General features: G+C 52.5%; 8 protein-coding genes across 8 annotated transcripts; 3 read left to right on the top strand and 5 right to left on the bottom strand.

Annotated features, from left to right (window-relative positions):
- Nucleotides 1–262: 262 nt before the first annotated feature.
- On the bottom strand, nt 263–1,612 carry An09g05850 (uncharacterized protein; the record flags this gene model as incomplete). The annotated part of the gene is made up of 2 exons (XM_001393859.3): nt 263–1,341; nt 1,423–1,612. 2 exons carry the CDS (start codon nt 1,610–1,612, stop codon nt 263–265), a joined length of 1,269 nt encoding a protein of 422 aa, XP_001393896.3.
- A 603-nt stretch (nt 1,613–2,215) lies between these two features.
- Nucleotides 2,216–2,952, top strand: An09g05840 (uncharacterized protein; the record flags this gene model as incomplete). Its single annotated transcript, XM_001393858.3, has 2 exons — nt 2,216–2,360; nt 2,423–2,952. 2 exons carry the CDS (start codon nt 2,216–2,218, stop codon nt 2,950–2,952), a joined length of 675 nt encoding a protein of 224 aa, XP_001393895.1.
- A 49-nt stretch (nt 2,953–3,001) lies between these two features.
- Nucleotides 3,002–4,337, bottom strand: An09g05830 (uncharacterized protein; the record flags this gene model as incomplete). The annotated part of the gene is made up of 2 exons (XM_059749861.1): nt 3,002–4,028; nt 4,090–4,337. 2 exons carry the CDS (start codon nt 4,335–4,337, stop codon nt 3,002–3,004), a joined length of 1,275 nt encoding a protein of 424 aa, XP_059601447.1.
- A 178-nt stretch (nt 4,338–4,515) lies between these two features.
- Nucleotides 4,516–5,759, bottom strand: An09g05820 (hypothetical protein; the record flags this gene model as incomplete). The annotated part of the gene is made up of 4 exons (XM_059749859.1): nt 4,516–4,563; nt 4,649–4,755; nt 5,023–5,341; nt 5,694–5,759. 4 exons carry the CDS (start codon nt 5,757–5,759, stop codon nt 4,516–4,518), a joined length of 540 nt encoding a protein of 179 aa, XP_059601446.1.
- Nucleotides 5,760–7,195: 1,436 nt separating this feature from the next.
- An09g05810 (hypothetical protein) lies at nt 7,196–7,891 on the bottom strand (the record flags this gene model as incomplete). The annotated part of the gene is made up of 4 exons (XM_059749858.1): nt 7,196–7,261; nt 7,386–7,466; nt 7,566–7,673; nt 7,745–7,891. 4 exons carry the CDS (start codon nt 7,889–7,891, stop codon nt 7,196–7,198), a joined length of 402 nt encoding a protein of 133 aa, XP_059601445.1.
- Nucleotides 7,892–7,906: 15 nt separating this feature from the next.
- On the top strand, nt 7,907–12,179 carry An09g05800 (uncharacterized protein; the record flags this gene model as incomplete). The annotated part of the gene is made up of 4 exons (XM_059749857.1): nt 7,907–8,296; nt 8,392–8,440; nt 8,510–9,311; nt 9,500–12,179. 4 exons carry the CDS (start codon nt 7,907–7,909, stop codon nt 12,177–12,179), a joined length of 3,921 nt encoding a protein of 1,306 aa, XP_059601444.1.
- Nucleotides 12,180–12,678: 499 nt separating this feature from the next.
- Nucleotides 12,679–13,356, top strand: An09g05790 (uncharacterized protein; the record flags this gene model as incomplete). Its single annotated transcript, XM_059749856.1, has 1 exon — nt 12,679–13,356. One exon carries the CDS (start codon nt 12,679–12,681, stop codon nt 13,354–13,356), a length of 678 nt encoding a protein of 225 aa, XP_059601443.1.
- Nucleotides 13,357–13,982: 626 nt separating this feature from the next.
- On the bottom strand, nt 13,983–15,041 carry An09g05780 (uncharacterized protein; the record flags this gene model as incomplete). The annotated part of the gene is made up of 1 exon (XM_059749855.1): nt 13,983–15,041. A coding segment is annotated over one exon (1,059 nt), but the record flags the coding sequence as incomplete, so codon positions are not given.
- Nucleotides 15,042–15,125: the final 84 nt, after the last annotated feature.

The raw sequence follows: 15,125 nt of genomic DNA, 5'->3' as shown, positions 1-15,125 counted from the left end.
TCTAGTCTGCATTCATGTATCCATGCATCCATGCATCTAGCTATCTATAAACCGACCAAGCTACTATGACACCTCCTTCATCCCAAATCCATGCTCCTCAAGCCCCTCGGCGCCTGTATCCGGCGTCGCCAGAGAAGACTGCGACTCGGCGAACTTCTCCATTGCGTCGTCGAGTTTACCGTATGCGCGGGCATTACGGCGGGGTTGGTTGGGCCCAGACGCGGGGAGTTGGTAGCCGCGGAGTCTATATAGCGATCAGTTGTCAGTTATGGGATGCGGGTGTGGTTATGAAATTCGGGGAATAGGATGTATATATATGTACATACCGAGGACCCTGGCCGGTAGGCTTGGGTAGTTCGGAGACGTAAGTGCGTTGGAAGGTTTGAGTGTCGGCTTCGAAGGTACCCCGGGAAATGCTTTCGCGGATGGCAGCGAAGAAAGTATCCATTACATGGTGGTTGTGGACTTGGAGAAGTGTCCAGGCGAGCATTTCCTTGGCGGTCAGGAGGTGATGGATGTATGCGCGGTGGTGATTGCGGCAAGTGTAGCATTCGCATGATTTGGAGAGAGGGGAGGTGTCGGTTGTGTGAGACGGGGACCACAGGTCGAAGGCGAGGTCATGAGGTTGGGTGACGGTCCTGGGGGTGTTGGGTGAAGGGAAGGTGAAATCCAGGGCGATGCCGGCGTCAGAGCAGACACCCATGAAGGGGATGGTGAGGAGATCTGCTCCGAGGGAAACGTCGCGGAGGATATCGTGTGGAGTCGCGGGTGCGCTGTAGAGGAGGCGGGGGAGGTCTCCGAGCGGTTCGGAGATGGCTGATAGGGAAGCCGATTCGTAGAGTGCCAGGCCGGAGATGTATGGTCTGAGCTCGGTCTCGAGGTCGTCCATGTAGATTGACTGCTGGGCGTTTTCGAGAGGGAGGACAGGAGCGAAGTAGGCTGACTTTGATCGGTTCTCCTCGGGCACTGTGCTGCCGTAGAGCAATCCAGTGGCATGCGTAGTGAAAGCGTGGGTTCGATCCACCATCTTGCCGCGTCTCTTGTTGCCAGGGGTGTGTCCAAGCACAAGATCTGCCAGTCCGACGACGATATCCGGGCTGAGCTTCTGCACGGCGTCGACGTACTGGGTAGCTTCGAGCTGTCTGAACCCAACGGAGGTGTAAATGGCGACGGAGTTTGGCGTGTTGGCCGGGGGGCATTTGATCGGGGGCTCCCGACGTGCGCCCATGATCAAGAGGAGGTCATCGGGCAGAGCGACGAACTTGCGCAAGGCCGATTCATCTTGCGCGGTGGGAATGGTATAGACCGGTGGCGGATGTTTTTGGCTTTGTCTTTCTACGACTGATCTGGGCCCCAATGGGCATTCGGGTCAGCGAGGATTCGACCTCCGGATAAGGAGAGAGGGTGGCTGGGAGGGCATACAATCTTCGAGACCGACATATAGACTGCCGATGTCTGTGTGATCACGCAGCACATCATGGGCAATATGCGGAACGACGCCTCGGGAGGCCAGAGGGATGTAATGTGGGGTGGAGATGGGTTTTCTGCCGGCAAAGGCCAGTCTTCCCAGTCGGGGAGTCAGGACGGAGGCCGTAACATGGAAGGAGAGCATCTCATTCGATGGCTGTGGGGAAGACTCTGAGCCCATGGCGACCCTGAGGAGTGGAGGGTTGACGAAGGGATGGGGATGGTGGAGAGAGGCAGAGAGAATCCGGCCGTTGTTGGAGAAGATGAGCGCGGCGCGTGCCGGTGAAAATGTGCTGCCTTTCCCCACTAGTAGTACTTTGTAGTACTGTGTAGTAGATCGATAGATGGTGGGTTTGATATTGGCTGTATCCCCAGTCTCTGGCTGGAATTATCCCAGAATTTGGCAGCCGGGTGATGAATAAATGTATCTGGTATTGATTGTACTGTAAACGAAAAATATCGCTGTTCTGAGTCACATTACAGACTGAAAAATACATCGCCAAATAATCATCCGATGGAGTCAATCGGTAAGGACGCCATTCCCAAATGGGGAATATCCCCTCCAGCTCCTCGCGACCCGCGCGTCGAGCCACTTTCATCTCTCTCTATTGCCGGCCACCTCTGCTCCTTGTCATCTATTCCAGCTGATTTACAGACAGCAAATTGAGTTTCCCTGAGGCTCTTCCATAATATTTCCGCCTTGTGAAACTCTCCAGTTGTCAATTGATCCCCCTGCACACTGCACAATATGGCAGCACAAGCTCCTGCCGCGCGACGCGGGGCTCTCATTGTGGTCGAGGGGTTGGACCGCGCGGGCAAGTCCAGTCAATGCGAGTCTCTACACCAGAAACTACAAGATTTAGGCCATTCTGTCAAGTACATTCGCTTCCCAGGTAGCTCCCCTCCCTTTTTTGATTGTCCTCGTGAACATCGCTCTAATCCACACCCTCCGCAGACCGAACCACTCCCATTGGAAAGCTCATCGATGGCTATCTACGTGGCCAGTCGCAGTTGGACGACCACTCCATCCATCTCCTCTTCTCCGCCAATCGTTGGGAGATTGCTCGGGCTATTGAGGAGGATATAGCAGCGGGCATCACCGTCATCGTGGACCGCTACTCCTATTCCGGTGCCGTGTACTCGGCCGCCAAGGCCAATCCCACCTTGTCCCTGGAGTGGGCTTGGACCCCGGAGATCGGCCTGCCCCAGCCTGACCTATGCCTTTTCCTGAGTATCGCCCCAGACGAAGCGGCCAAGCGCGGGGGGTTCGGTGCCGAACGCTATGAGAATGAGACTATGCAAAGCCGAGTGCGGGAACTGTTCCAAACCATCTTTCGCGTCCAACGCAGCGGTGACATTCGCGTAATCGATGCTGGCAGGTCATTTGAAGCTGTTTCGGTGGACATTGAGAAGAGCGTGGTGGACTGCATAGCTCGCTTGGACGCCATCGGGCCACTGAAGCGATTCGTGTCAATTGCTGTTTAACTTCTCGAAAGAAGTGATAGTGAGAAAACCTGCGAAGCAAATAGGAGAATCATCCCAAATCCTCCATCTCTTCGCAGTCACTGTCGTCTATGATGATTTCCACCCTAGACGACTCCATCTTATGATCCTTTGGGCGGTTCAAGAGTTCATCGGGATTCGGATCCAGATCCAACGACTCCGTCCAATTCTCATCCAAACTGGCGTCGTCATGATTATCCACATCGAGACTATCGCTGACGCCAACTGACGCACTCTCGACGCAAGCAGCTCGGCTGCCTGGGTTTTCGACGGCGCTGGCTACTCCATCAGGGGCGCTTGCTTCATGGACAGAACCATGCGCCTTTGCACGGCCTCGTTTTGCCTTGCGCAGAATGGCACGAAACTCATTATGTCCTCGAGTTCTGAGGCTCAGTTCCTGCATCATTGTTGACCATTGGATGACCTTATTACATAGAGGACAAATTCCATCAATCGGAACGAGCTGCTCGGGCTCCTCGGCGTGGTCCAGAAACCTGGATGACAGACACAATAGATGGCTGATGCAGTAGCAGCTCGCCCGGGGGCAGACTAGAGCCAGTTCTTCACTGAGGGCGATCTTTGCTTGACATATTTTGCAACGCAAATCGCTGGGATCATCCAGCAAGAAATGGGACTTCTCTACGTAGTCATAGATATCACTGTAATCGACCTTGATATGTTCAACGCTTCCGACTCTCGGCTCGTCAGCCCATGACAGGTGGTCCTTAGGACAGTCCCCATCTAAAATGGTCCGGACATGCTCGGGAAGCAAGGCATCAACGCGGTCGCACCAAGTCGTCCACAATTGGTAGACGTCTCTGTTGAAGAATCGTAACCTCAGTGGCCATTTCGAAAAATAGGTCGAACGTAAGAAAAGATGCAAATCTTCTAAATGGGCCTTCAATGATCTCCGGGAGCCACGACCTCGATGCTTGGCCTTGCCGGCCTCGGTACTGGGCTGAACCCCTGAGGTGCCTGCCACATCGCCAGTTTCTAGGTCGAACTGGTGGCGATTTGCCGGGTGCTGCGAAGACATCCTTGGGTTCTGCCATGCCCACCTACAATGCTATCAGATCTACAGCGTAATAAGAGCGCGATAATGTGTTCATAGATGCTTACTCGAATTGCAACGCGCCAACGCGGCTCGTAAAGCCCTCAACGAGCAAGACCATCTCCCACGGTCTTTTGTCATCCTTGGCTGTTTTGCGAGCGCCACCTTTAGACTCCCCATTGTGCTGCGCAAGTCGCCTGGCAGGGTGTGGAGTGGAGCCAATATACAGGGAGGTGCGCTGTTTGGTCGAGCGCAGCAGATAACAGCAGTAGTAGGCCGGGATTGGTTTAGTATGATCAACCTCTGCATCATCCATTGCAGCAGATAAACAAAAGTCTCGTTCTAGTACTTGAGCTGATCGAGTACGGTGCAGTATTGACTAATGACGCATACCATCTGTACTATGAAGCAGAGATGGAGGAGAACGAGGCGTTTCGGCAAGAACTGGGCGTATGGCAATGCTTGCGATCTAGATCAGTTTGGCGTTCAAAGATCTACGCGGATTTGGTCGATCGATCAGCTGTTGCTCCAGCAAGAATCCCCTGGGTCACATGACATTCCAGAATACTGAGCGCTGCTCGGACTCAAATGTCTCAATATGCGCAGCAGCATCTACGGAGTATGTACTCTTTTCCTTTTGCTTATTGCGCCCGATGACCTGCAGATGATTTTTTGAACCATGTGCTCGCTCGTCATGACTGCTGTGGTCAGTCTGTCGACACCATCTTGCTCGCCTGTTAATGCAGTGATAAAAGCTTGACCTCCTCAGCTTGGACAGCAGCCGAGTGAGGCTCAACCACTCATGGCAATGATGGTCGGCAATGAAGGGGTTGCCACGTCCCCATCAACAACCCCATTTGGCAATTGCATGACACTGCCAGGGATCAGTACGGAGCAAAGCGGACAAAGGAGACGACGCGGAAATGGAACAAAAGAGGGCCAAGAGAAAAAAAAGAAAAACTAGCGGATCTAGAAATTCTACAGGATGGTGAGCATCGAACGTCTAATTAGCCGGGTGCAAAGTAGCACTACAGCTTGACATAAGTACTGCAGACGACGCTGCAGCTGATTGACAATCATGCTTGACATCTGCTCGGCAATATGAGCCACAGCCAAATGAATGAATGCATACTCGGCAACGACGAGGAAGCACAAGGGATAACAATCGATACAATCGGGGGGGAGAGGGGCGTTCCTCCCCATCCCACCCAGCCCAGACAGACAGACTATCCCATTTTCACCCGCATTCCTGCGGACCGTACGGACTGGGTCCCCGAAGTCCGGAAAAGCTCGACCCGTAAGATGGTGGGCGCATGTGATCTAAACTGGGCATGATCGGGGCTAGGGAAGTGAGCATTGCATGATTCCATTGTCTAGCCAGATGCTATTATTGCCAGCCCAAGGGATAGCAGTACGTCTCCAGTAGTTAGTAGTAGTAGTAGTAGTAGTGTACTCTGTAAGTAGGGAGACGGCCTGCCCGATGGAGTTCCCCGTCAATGGGTTTTAATGGGGTTTAATATTGTATTATTATTCGCATTCTGTTACTTAAGTCTGTGTGCCCTTTATACCTAGACTACCCCCTCTGGATCGAGATATTTTGTGGTCGGTTCCGGACCACGGTTGACGTGTCACACTCAGGAATGCGTATCATACCTGAGTCCCTCCTTCAGACATCCCATCCAGAGATCAGAGACTCGGCTAGAGTCTCAGCAATTTCTCCAGAGGCTCTTATTGCCATCTGCTCCTCCCGATAGACTTTGCTAATGCCAATGTAGACGGGACGGACCTCTTGTTGTAGGCAAGATAATCCCACGACGTGAGGATAAAGCCTTGATATGGTTGAGCTAAGCAACCCGGCTGTCTCCGTTCAATTTCCCCTGTAAGATCAAGGATTATGTGGTCATGAATTTACCGCCCCCATACCCATCTATACCTTCTTGTGTCTTACCCTTGGGTTTTCTCCATCCGAAGGGACTTTTTGGACCCTCAAACCCCGATGGCGTGCGAATTTTAATTCTCTTACTTAATAATGTTCTTCTTTTTTCTTTTTTGCTTATACATGCCATGCGTTGTTTCCTTTTGTCCAGCCTTTTCTGTTATCTTTCTTAGTTTTTTTGTTGTTTCTAATCGAAACTTCCATCTCCTGCAGTAGAATAAGACGGTGGAGCTGAGCTTCACTCAAATGTATGTGGGAGCTTTTGTACTCTATACTGACCGAGTAGTTAATGCCATAATTAATAAACAATCGTGCCATTGGGTTGACGCAGTGTTCTACTATTTCTTCATTTTACCCATGTGATATACTATAATCTCTCAAACCTTCTACCATGGAAATGAGCTGTGTATAGAGCAGTTATGAGACTAGTACTAAGATAGGAGTAGTAATAATAAGGTAGGTACTAGCTAGGAAAGATGTGTTAATTCAAGAAAGAAAAGATGGTATTGAGTTTGGGGATATTGGAAAATGAAAAGGCAGGAAAGTTTCCCTTCTTCCGAGGTCGTCGAAAGTCGTTACATCACCGTTTGCGGGCAAAAAGTGGATGGAATGGAGTCCAGCTGGTATCTTTCCCGTTTCCATACCGCCATACGGTAACAGAGCCTATCCTGTTTGGGGAGGTCTGATTACCGCTTTTGTTGTATTCGCTACCCTTTTTTCTTTTGCTGCCTGAGGCCCGACAATCCAGATGCAAATCATGGATCGAGGACGATTTCCATTTCTCGCTGTCTCTCTGACGGATGGACTTGGCTTGACTTGCTGCTGCTTCTAAAATTCCTACGAAGTACGTTCCTTTTTTTTTTTTCTCACCCATTTGCTTTTTTTTCCCCTTCCATTTGTCTCAATTTATCCTTTTTATTTTCCCTCTCCTATCTTTTTCCCTTTTTCTGCACACCTTCTTCCCCTTAGCATATTTCCTCTAGTTTCCGTTCCATCCATTCCTTCTTATTTTACTCCAGACGGATTCGGGATCTGATTGTTTTTCTTCAGTTGCCGATCCACTTGGGGTGGTGGTCCTCTTTTCTCCAGTCCAGGTCTGACGGGACGGGGGAAAGTTGTGGATAGGAACAACTTCCTTCTGGATACCACTTCCTATCTATCTACTACTTACTTACTTACACTTCGATAACCAGACTAGGCTGACTATCTAGACGATCATTCTCATCTATGATTGTCATTTAGTCAGCTCCAAGCCCAAGCTGTGCCCCATCAACTACGACTTGGTTTGGCTCCAAGTGGCTTCCCTGCGAACTACCATACTAGGACTACTTCCGGCTACGGTCAATTCCCTCCAATCGTCACGACTGCTAAATCTCAACCCCCATTTTCTAAACTAAACCTCCTACTTCCCTACTACTATTTCCCTACCCTACGGAAAACACCCCTGCTACGGGACTCTTGAATTCCATCCTCCCCCCCGATCCCTTCTCTTCTCATCCCTCTTCTTCCCTCCTCCCACTCTCTGCTGACCGGCTTTCTCTTCTTTTACTTGGGGTGAGCACGTTACTCTTCTTCCAATCCTTGTTCCTGTTCCGAGATTCTCCACACTAGCCCTCCCGAGTTCATCTCGGCCTGCCCTGTGACAGTCCATCTGCTGGCTGGCGGCCCTTTTGCTCTATCATCATCAATTTCACCTCCCTCGCTATCTTCCCATCCCTCCTCTCCCCCCCCCCCCCATCCTTCGGCCCTACCTTCTTCTTCTATTTCTTCTTCTTCCTTCGTCCTACCTCACCAGCTGTCTTATCGTCGGTTCTCGACACTAAACTCCATTTCTTAGTTGATCTGGCCCTCCTCCATGTGTTTTTCGCATCGGATGCTGGCCCCCTTCCGTCCGCGGTAAACCACGCGCAAATTCTCTCTCGCCTCGATTCCATTGTCGCCCCTAAGAAATGGTGGCTCCGGCCTCTGCTGGAGGCGCCTCTACAGGCTTGCAGCCTTCAACGAGTCGCCAACCTACTCGATCATCCAGCACTCACCCATCGCATTCTCATAATGTTCCCTTGAGCGCTCGCAGGTCCGAACCCCTCGACTTGTCCACCGTCGAGCGCCGTGGACAACCCAATGCCCCTCGCGAACCGACTACACGAGTGCGTCCCCATGGATTACAAGAGGCCCCGACCTTTCGCCCGACAGAGGAGGAGTTCAAGGATCCCGAGGCATACATCCGCAAGATCGCGCCGGAGGGGAAGAAATATGGAATTTGCCGGATCATTCCGCCCGAGAACTGGCAACCGTCGTTTGCTATAGATACAGAGGTATGCGAGTGTTCCTGCGGTCTTGTTTGCTTAGTGCGGAGCAAACACAGAGCCGCAGTGACTCCAGTCTGGAATATCCTGTGGGGGGGCTAAATAAGGCTGACCAACGCGTTTTCTAGCGATTCCATTTCAAAACCCGTCGACAAGAGCTCAACTCGGTTGAAGGAGGTATGCCCCCGCGCTCAGCCAAGCAAGCTGCCGGTGGAGCTCCGCAGCCCAGTTCTGACGCGGACTCAGGAACTCGTGCAAACTTGAACTACCTCGATCAATTGGCCAAGTTTCACAAGCAACATGGCACCAACCTCAACCGATTTCCGAGCGTCGACAAACGTCCGCTGGATCTATACAAATTGAAAAAGGCGGTGGAGGTCCGCGGTGGCTTTGATCAAGTCTGCAAGATGAAGAAATGGGCCGAGATTGGGCGCGACCTGGGCTACAGTGGCAAAATCATGTCCTCCCTCTCCACCTCGCTCAAGAATTCATATCAAAGATGGCTCCAGCCATACGAAGAGTATCTGCGTGTGGCCAAACCCGGGGTTCAGCAACAATTGGAGCTGGAACAGGGCGGTCCTTACACACCGTCCCCGAACCACTCCCCCATGCCCAAAAAGCCCGTATCACTTGACAGCGCTACGCCATCGGCCACACCTCAACCCGCACCGAGCAATCCAGTTGCGCCTCCAAGTGCAGCAAAGGAGGTCGAGGCCACTCCAGAGAAGCCCACACCGCCCGTCGAGCCTGCTCGGCCGATTGCGTCTGGATTCACACCGGTGAACGCCGGCTCGAGTGGCTTCACCGCTGTCAATCGGTCACCCTCTTTTGTGGCTGTGAATAGTGGCCCCGCCGTGAAGCGCGAAGCAGACAATGGCTCTCTCACTCCGAAGAGTGTCGCTGAGCATCCGGCCAACCCAAGCGCCGCTTCCAATGGCCATGCGGTTCCGCCAATGAAGCGCGCGATCAGCCACGAGAGTGCATCGCACGCTGAGAACGGTGAAGTTGATGCCAATGGTCGACGGAGCAAGCGACTTCGCAAGGGTAGGTTGTCTATTTTCTCATAACATTTTCACTGTCTAACCACTTTTGATCAGATGCACCCCTGCCCACGGTCTCGGGTTCGCATATGAGCCTCCTGCGTCCTGCGCCGCCGCGGCAACGCAAGAGCGACCACCGGAAGACTGGCGATGTATGATATCCTCCATTATAGAATTATCTCGGTGCTAACTGCAGCCAGAAATGCGAGATTTGTGGCAAGTCGGAGGAACGCTCGTCGATCCTCGTGTGCGATAGTTGTGATCATGGGTACCACAAATCTTGTCTCGATCCACCCCTGACCACGGTCCCTGAGTATGACTGGCATTGCCCGAAATGCCTGGTCGGTACGGGAGAATTTGGCTTCGAAGAGGGCGGCGTGTATTCGCTCAAGCAGTTCCAGGAGAAGGCGAACAACTTCAAGAAAAACTACTTCGCCTCCAAGATGCCTTTTGACCCCGTGCTCAATACTCACCGACGGGAATCTGAGGATGATGTTGAGCGTGAGTTCTGGCGACTGGTTGAGAGCTTGACGGAGACGGTCGAGGTCGAGTACGGTGCGGATATCCATTCAACTACCCATGGAAGTGGCTTTCCCACCATTGAACGGAATCCGCTGGATCCCTACTCGGTTGATCCTTGGAATCTGAACGTTATGCCTTTCCACGGAGACTCCCTGTTCCGCCATATCAAGTCTGACATCTCCGGCATGACCGTCCCTTGGGTTTATGTTGGCATGTGCTTCTCGACGTTCTGCTGGCACAATGAAGACCATTATGCTTATTCGGCTAATTACCAGCATTTTGGTGCCACCAAGACGTGGTACGGAATTCCTGGGGCGGATGCCGAGGCGTTCGAGGAAGCCATGCGACAGGCGGTGCCGGAGCTGTTCGAGGGCCAACCTGACCTTCTGTTCCAGTTAGTCACGCTAATGCCCCCGGATCAGCTAAGAAAGGCCGGTGTACGGGTGTATGCATTGGATCAACGGGCGGGTCAGTTTGTGATCACCTTCCCGCAAGCATACCATGCCGGGTTCAACCATGGCTTCAACTTTAACGAGGCTGTCAACTTTGCGCCCGCAGATTGGGAACCCTGGGGTGCTATGGGGGTGCAGCGCCTCCAAGATTTCCGTCGACACCCGTGCTTCTCCCATGACGAGCTCCTTTTGACGGCTGCAGCTCGTGATTCATCTATCACCACGGCCAAGTGGTTGGCGCCTGCACTCCAGCGTACCTGCGCACGGGAATTGAGTGATCGAGCGATATTCGCCACCCGGCATCGGGAGCTGGCTCCGCACAACTGCACCCTGTATACTGAAGACCCTGCAGCTACTGGGAATTGTCAACTCAAGTTTGTGGTTGAGGAGGAAGACCTGCCCGAGGATGATTATCAGTGCCAGTATTGCAAGGCCTATACTTATCTAACGCAGTTCCGATGCCATAAGACTGGGAAGACAGTGTGCCTGCCCCACGTGGAAACGTATGATTGCTGTGGCGAACCGCTAACACAAAGGTTAACTGGCCCGGACCACACGCTGCGCTATCGAATAGGTGATGATGCCTTGAAGGCCTTGGTACTGAAGGTCCAGGAACGCGCCAGGATCCCGGAGGCCTGGGGAGAAAAGCTCGACAAAATGCTGGAAGACGAGCCGAAGCCCCAATTGAAGGTCCTTCATAACCTACTTAATGAAGGTGAGAAAATCCCATACCATTTGCCTGGTCTCCAAGATCTCGCGGCTTTCGTCCAGCGTTGCGATAAATGGGTTGAAGAAGCAACCAATTACATTACCCGGAAGCAGCAGAACCGGAGGAAGAACGAGAAGGCGTGGCGCAAGGGGACTTCTAAAGCTGCGCAGCTGGAAGAACGTGATCGTGAAGTTCGCAGAGTAGAAAACATCTACGCCCTTCTTGCAGAGGCTGATAAACTGTCGTTCGACTGTCCACAGATGGCGGCTCTGGAAGAGAAGACCCGCGAGATCGAGAAATTCCGCCAGGACGTTAACGTTGCCCTCATGAACCCCAACATCCGATCGGTCCAGGAAGTCGAGGATCTGGTGGAATCCGCGCGCAATTTCAACGTGGATATACCCGAGGTTGAGGGACTAGAACACATACTCCGGCAAATGAAATGGAACGAGGAAGCGCGTCGCAAACGGGATCGGTACCTGACCTTGAAGGGGTGTCAGGAGATCATCCAGGCCGGCGAGCAACTAGGATTATCGGAGACCAACGACCACCTGCTCCACTTCAAGGATCTGTGTCGCCACGGTGAGGCCTGGGAAGCAAAAGCCAAGGAGTTGATGTCCGTAGAAGCCGTCCACTACCAGCAACTCGAGGCCTTGTCTGCGCAGGCATCCCGGTTCCCAGTGTCCCCTGATACCCTGGCATCTGTAGATGCAATCTTGACCAAACAACGCGAGGCGCAGCGCAGGATCCAGAGTCTGTATGACCGGAGCCGGGATCAGGATTTTCGCAACCGCCCCAAGTACAAGGAAGTCCGGGAGCTCATGGATTCTCTGGAGGAGCTGAATAGCCGGCCTACTGGTGCGATTGACCTGGAGCGTGAGCAAAAGCGTCATGAGGATTGGATGAGGAAAGGCAAAAAATTGTTTGGCAAGGCGAATGCCCCGCTGCACATCCTGAAGTCACATATGGAGTATGTCGAGAAGCGCAATTCATACTGCTTCGATCTGGAAGATCGCTGTCGGCCGCCTGTGGAACCGGCATCGCGAGACAATACCCCTGATGGTTTGCTGGAAAGCACCAGCACTCCTAGTATGTGGGGTGGTGGAAAATCGCGGAAACGGGATGTATTTTGCATCTGCAGACACTCGGAAGCTGGCATGATGATCGAGTGTGAGGTTTGTCATGAATGGTAAGTTTGTTGGTGTTGTTTTTTTAGGAGAATCCCATGCTAACTTTACGTGTAGGTACCACGGCAAGTGTTTGAAGATCGCAAGGGGCAAGGTCAAGGAGTTCGACAAATACACGTGCCCGATCTGCGACTGGCGCCAGAAGATTCCTCGCGATGCTGCCCGGCCCAAGTTGGAGGATCTCCTGGAATGGCAGGCTGAGATTCCTGGTCTGCCTTTCCAACCCGACGAGGAGGAGATCTTGGACAACATCATCAACCAAGCCACAACCTTCCGGGATTTTTTGCACAGTTTCACCAACGCTGCTTGCACCACTACGGAGGAGGTTCCCACGTTGATCTTCTATCTGCGGAAAATCGAGGGGGCGGAGGTTCTCCTGGCATATGAGACGAATTTCTTCCGACAGGAGATCCACAAATGGGCGCCTGTTGCGCCCGAGCCTCCGCCGATCCTGGAACAGTCGCTTTCCACTCGGAAGCCTCGTCCCACGAAGCAGCAGAAGATCATGGCCCAGCTCGGCGTGGAACGGCCTGAAGACCTGCCTCCTCACCTCCGCACTAAGCAGCCCAACTTTGCCAAGCGCAAGTCGATCGAATCTCAGACTGGTCGGCCTTCCATACTCCAGCCCCCAGGCGACGGCTCGAATTCGGATTCGGGCCGCAGTGGTCCTACGTTGACGCCAATGGCCGATGCTCAAAACCCGCCGTATCCTTTCTCCGCCAACTACTCACTTCCTGCCACCGACTCTACCCCGGCGTTTGCACCAGGATCCTCTGCTTTCTTACCTCATGTTTCGGCCGACTCGCCGTCGTTCCCTCCACGTTCTCCCACGCTACCGCACCAGGGGTTAGACACGTCCCTCTTCAGCTCTCCTCGATATACTCGAGACCACACAGACGCGCCTCCTGGAGTGGATGTGGACAGCCGTGATCCTTTCGACAGCAGTCCTCGCCAGAATCTCGATGATGTGTTTGCCGACCTGACGAACCAAGATCAGGATCCGGAGCAAGAACCTGAACCGGAGCTCATGGAGAACACGCACGCCAATGAAGCGCTTGAGGTTCTCGATGTGAGCAACGGTGATGACTCTGACGGCTTGCCTGACGCAGACTCGCCTGACCCTAAATTGAACGGAGACACCAACGGCCATGCCGAGGCTGACGACCATGCTGATGAGCTTTGATCGAACCTTTTGCTACTAATAGTCCAAATTATTTCTCGACCAACTAGACCGATAGTATGTTTAGTGGGTTCATGGGGATGTCCGGAATTTCTCTTTCTCAAACAGTCCTCTTTTTCTTTAACCTTTTAACGTTGCATGACACGGCATTCTGCGGCGTTTCAAGACTTGCTGGTGGCTTTGTGTTGTTCCTGGATTGTTAACGGTGTTGTTTACTGGGATGCCAGCTGTTTTGCTCTTTACATCTTCTTCGATTCTCTAGGATGGGATGTTTGATCCTGTTTAAAAATTTCTTCTTGCGATTTGTACGAATTCGGTGTACGAAGACAACGGAGACCTGGCTAGTTCCGTCTCCGCATTGCGAGGTGTTTTCCTGTCTTCTCTCTATTCATATCTGATAGTGTCTGTGTCTGATTTCACTGTTCCTTCTTCCAAGGGTGGCTTTCGTTTTCTCAGGCCAATGTATACTGCTGTCTTTGCGCTTTCTCCAGTATTTTTATTTATTAGTCAGTCGCTCGATGAGCGCGTTCGATGTGACATTAACCAACAATCGTTCAATACAGTAGACCCCTATTCCTCTCCACTCCATCCTCATTAAGTATGTGCCAGCTGGCTCCAATTATCTACATCTACACAACATCTGCATACGCACTCAAAGCAGACTGTCCCCCCGTATGTACCATCAACACCTTAACATTACCTCCATCCCTTTCCCATCCCCCTCGCGCAACCCAATCCCTGGAAATCTCCCCCTCCCTCACCCAATGCACCATCCCCCTCGCCACCTTCCCCGTATACACCGGATCCAACAACACCGCTTCCTCTCTTGCCATCAACCGCATCATATCCCTCGTCGCATCATCCACTTCTCCATACGCCGTGCCCGCAAACCGCTCATCAATATGCACATCCTGCATGGTTATCTCCCTCTCCACATCTTCAAGCCCGATAAGTCTTCCCGCTTGTCGCGCAAACTGTAATACTCTGTTTTCGTGGTAGCTGCGTGAGCGAGTCGGGGATGTGAGGATGCCTATGATTTTCCGGGGCGGTAGGGAAGTGGTGGTGGTGGTGGTGGTGGTGGTGGTGGTTTCTTGTTTCTCGAGAAGTTTCAGACCGGCGATGAGCCCGCCGTGGGTGCTGCCGCTGCCGCAGGCGAGAAAGATGTAGTCGAATCTGCCGAGGTTTGAACCCTCTGGTTGTGACAGTGATTGCGGTTGTTTCTCCTGCAATGCAATCTCGAATGCGCATCTTGCGTACCCCAATCCACCTAGTGGGTGGAGACTTGCTCCTGAGGGGATCCAGTAGGGATTTTTGCCTTCATTTTGGAGGGTCGTGAGGATGGAGTGGACTCCGTCTTCTTCTTCTTCTTCTTCCTTTTCTTCTTTACTTGTAGAAGATGTTGAAACAGTCGCCGAGTCCAACACCCTCACATCAGCCCCTAATAGCTTCGCTATCTGCACATTTCCCGTTCTCTCGAAGAGACTCTTATCTGTTGCTTGGGCGTATCCACCCCCTGTGGCCTTGTGAAGGATAATCACGGGCCGTGAGAGGTTCAGGTGGTTTGCGATGCTGGTTACTTGGATGGTATGATTGCTTTGGAGGGCGCCTTCTGTTACTAGGGTTACGTCCTTTTCTGTCTTCTTTGGTGGTTGTGGTTGTGGTGGGGTGGTGAGAGTGCCGTGGTCAGGTCCTGGTGCTAGAGAGCCATATTTGGGTGTTGGTGAGAGAATGTCGGGTATTAGGTACTCGAGTTTGCGGTATTTGTTGCCGCA

The sequence above is a fragment of the Aspergillus niger genome, assembly GCF_000002855.4.
Source record: "Aspergillus niger supercontig An09".
Lineage (NCBI taxonomy): Eukaryota > Fungi > Ascomycota > Eurotiomycetes > Eurotiales > Aspergillaceae > Aspergillus > Aspergillus niger.
Note: the sequence above shows the minus strand (reverse complement) of the source record. Positions and strands in the feature narration are given on the sequence as shown.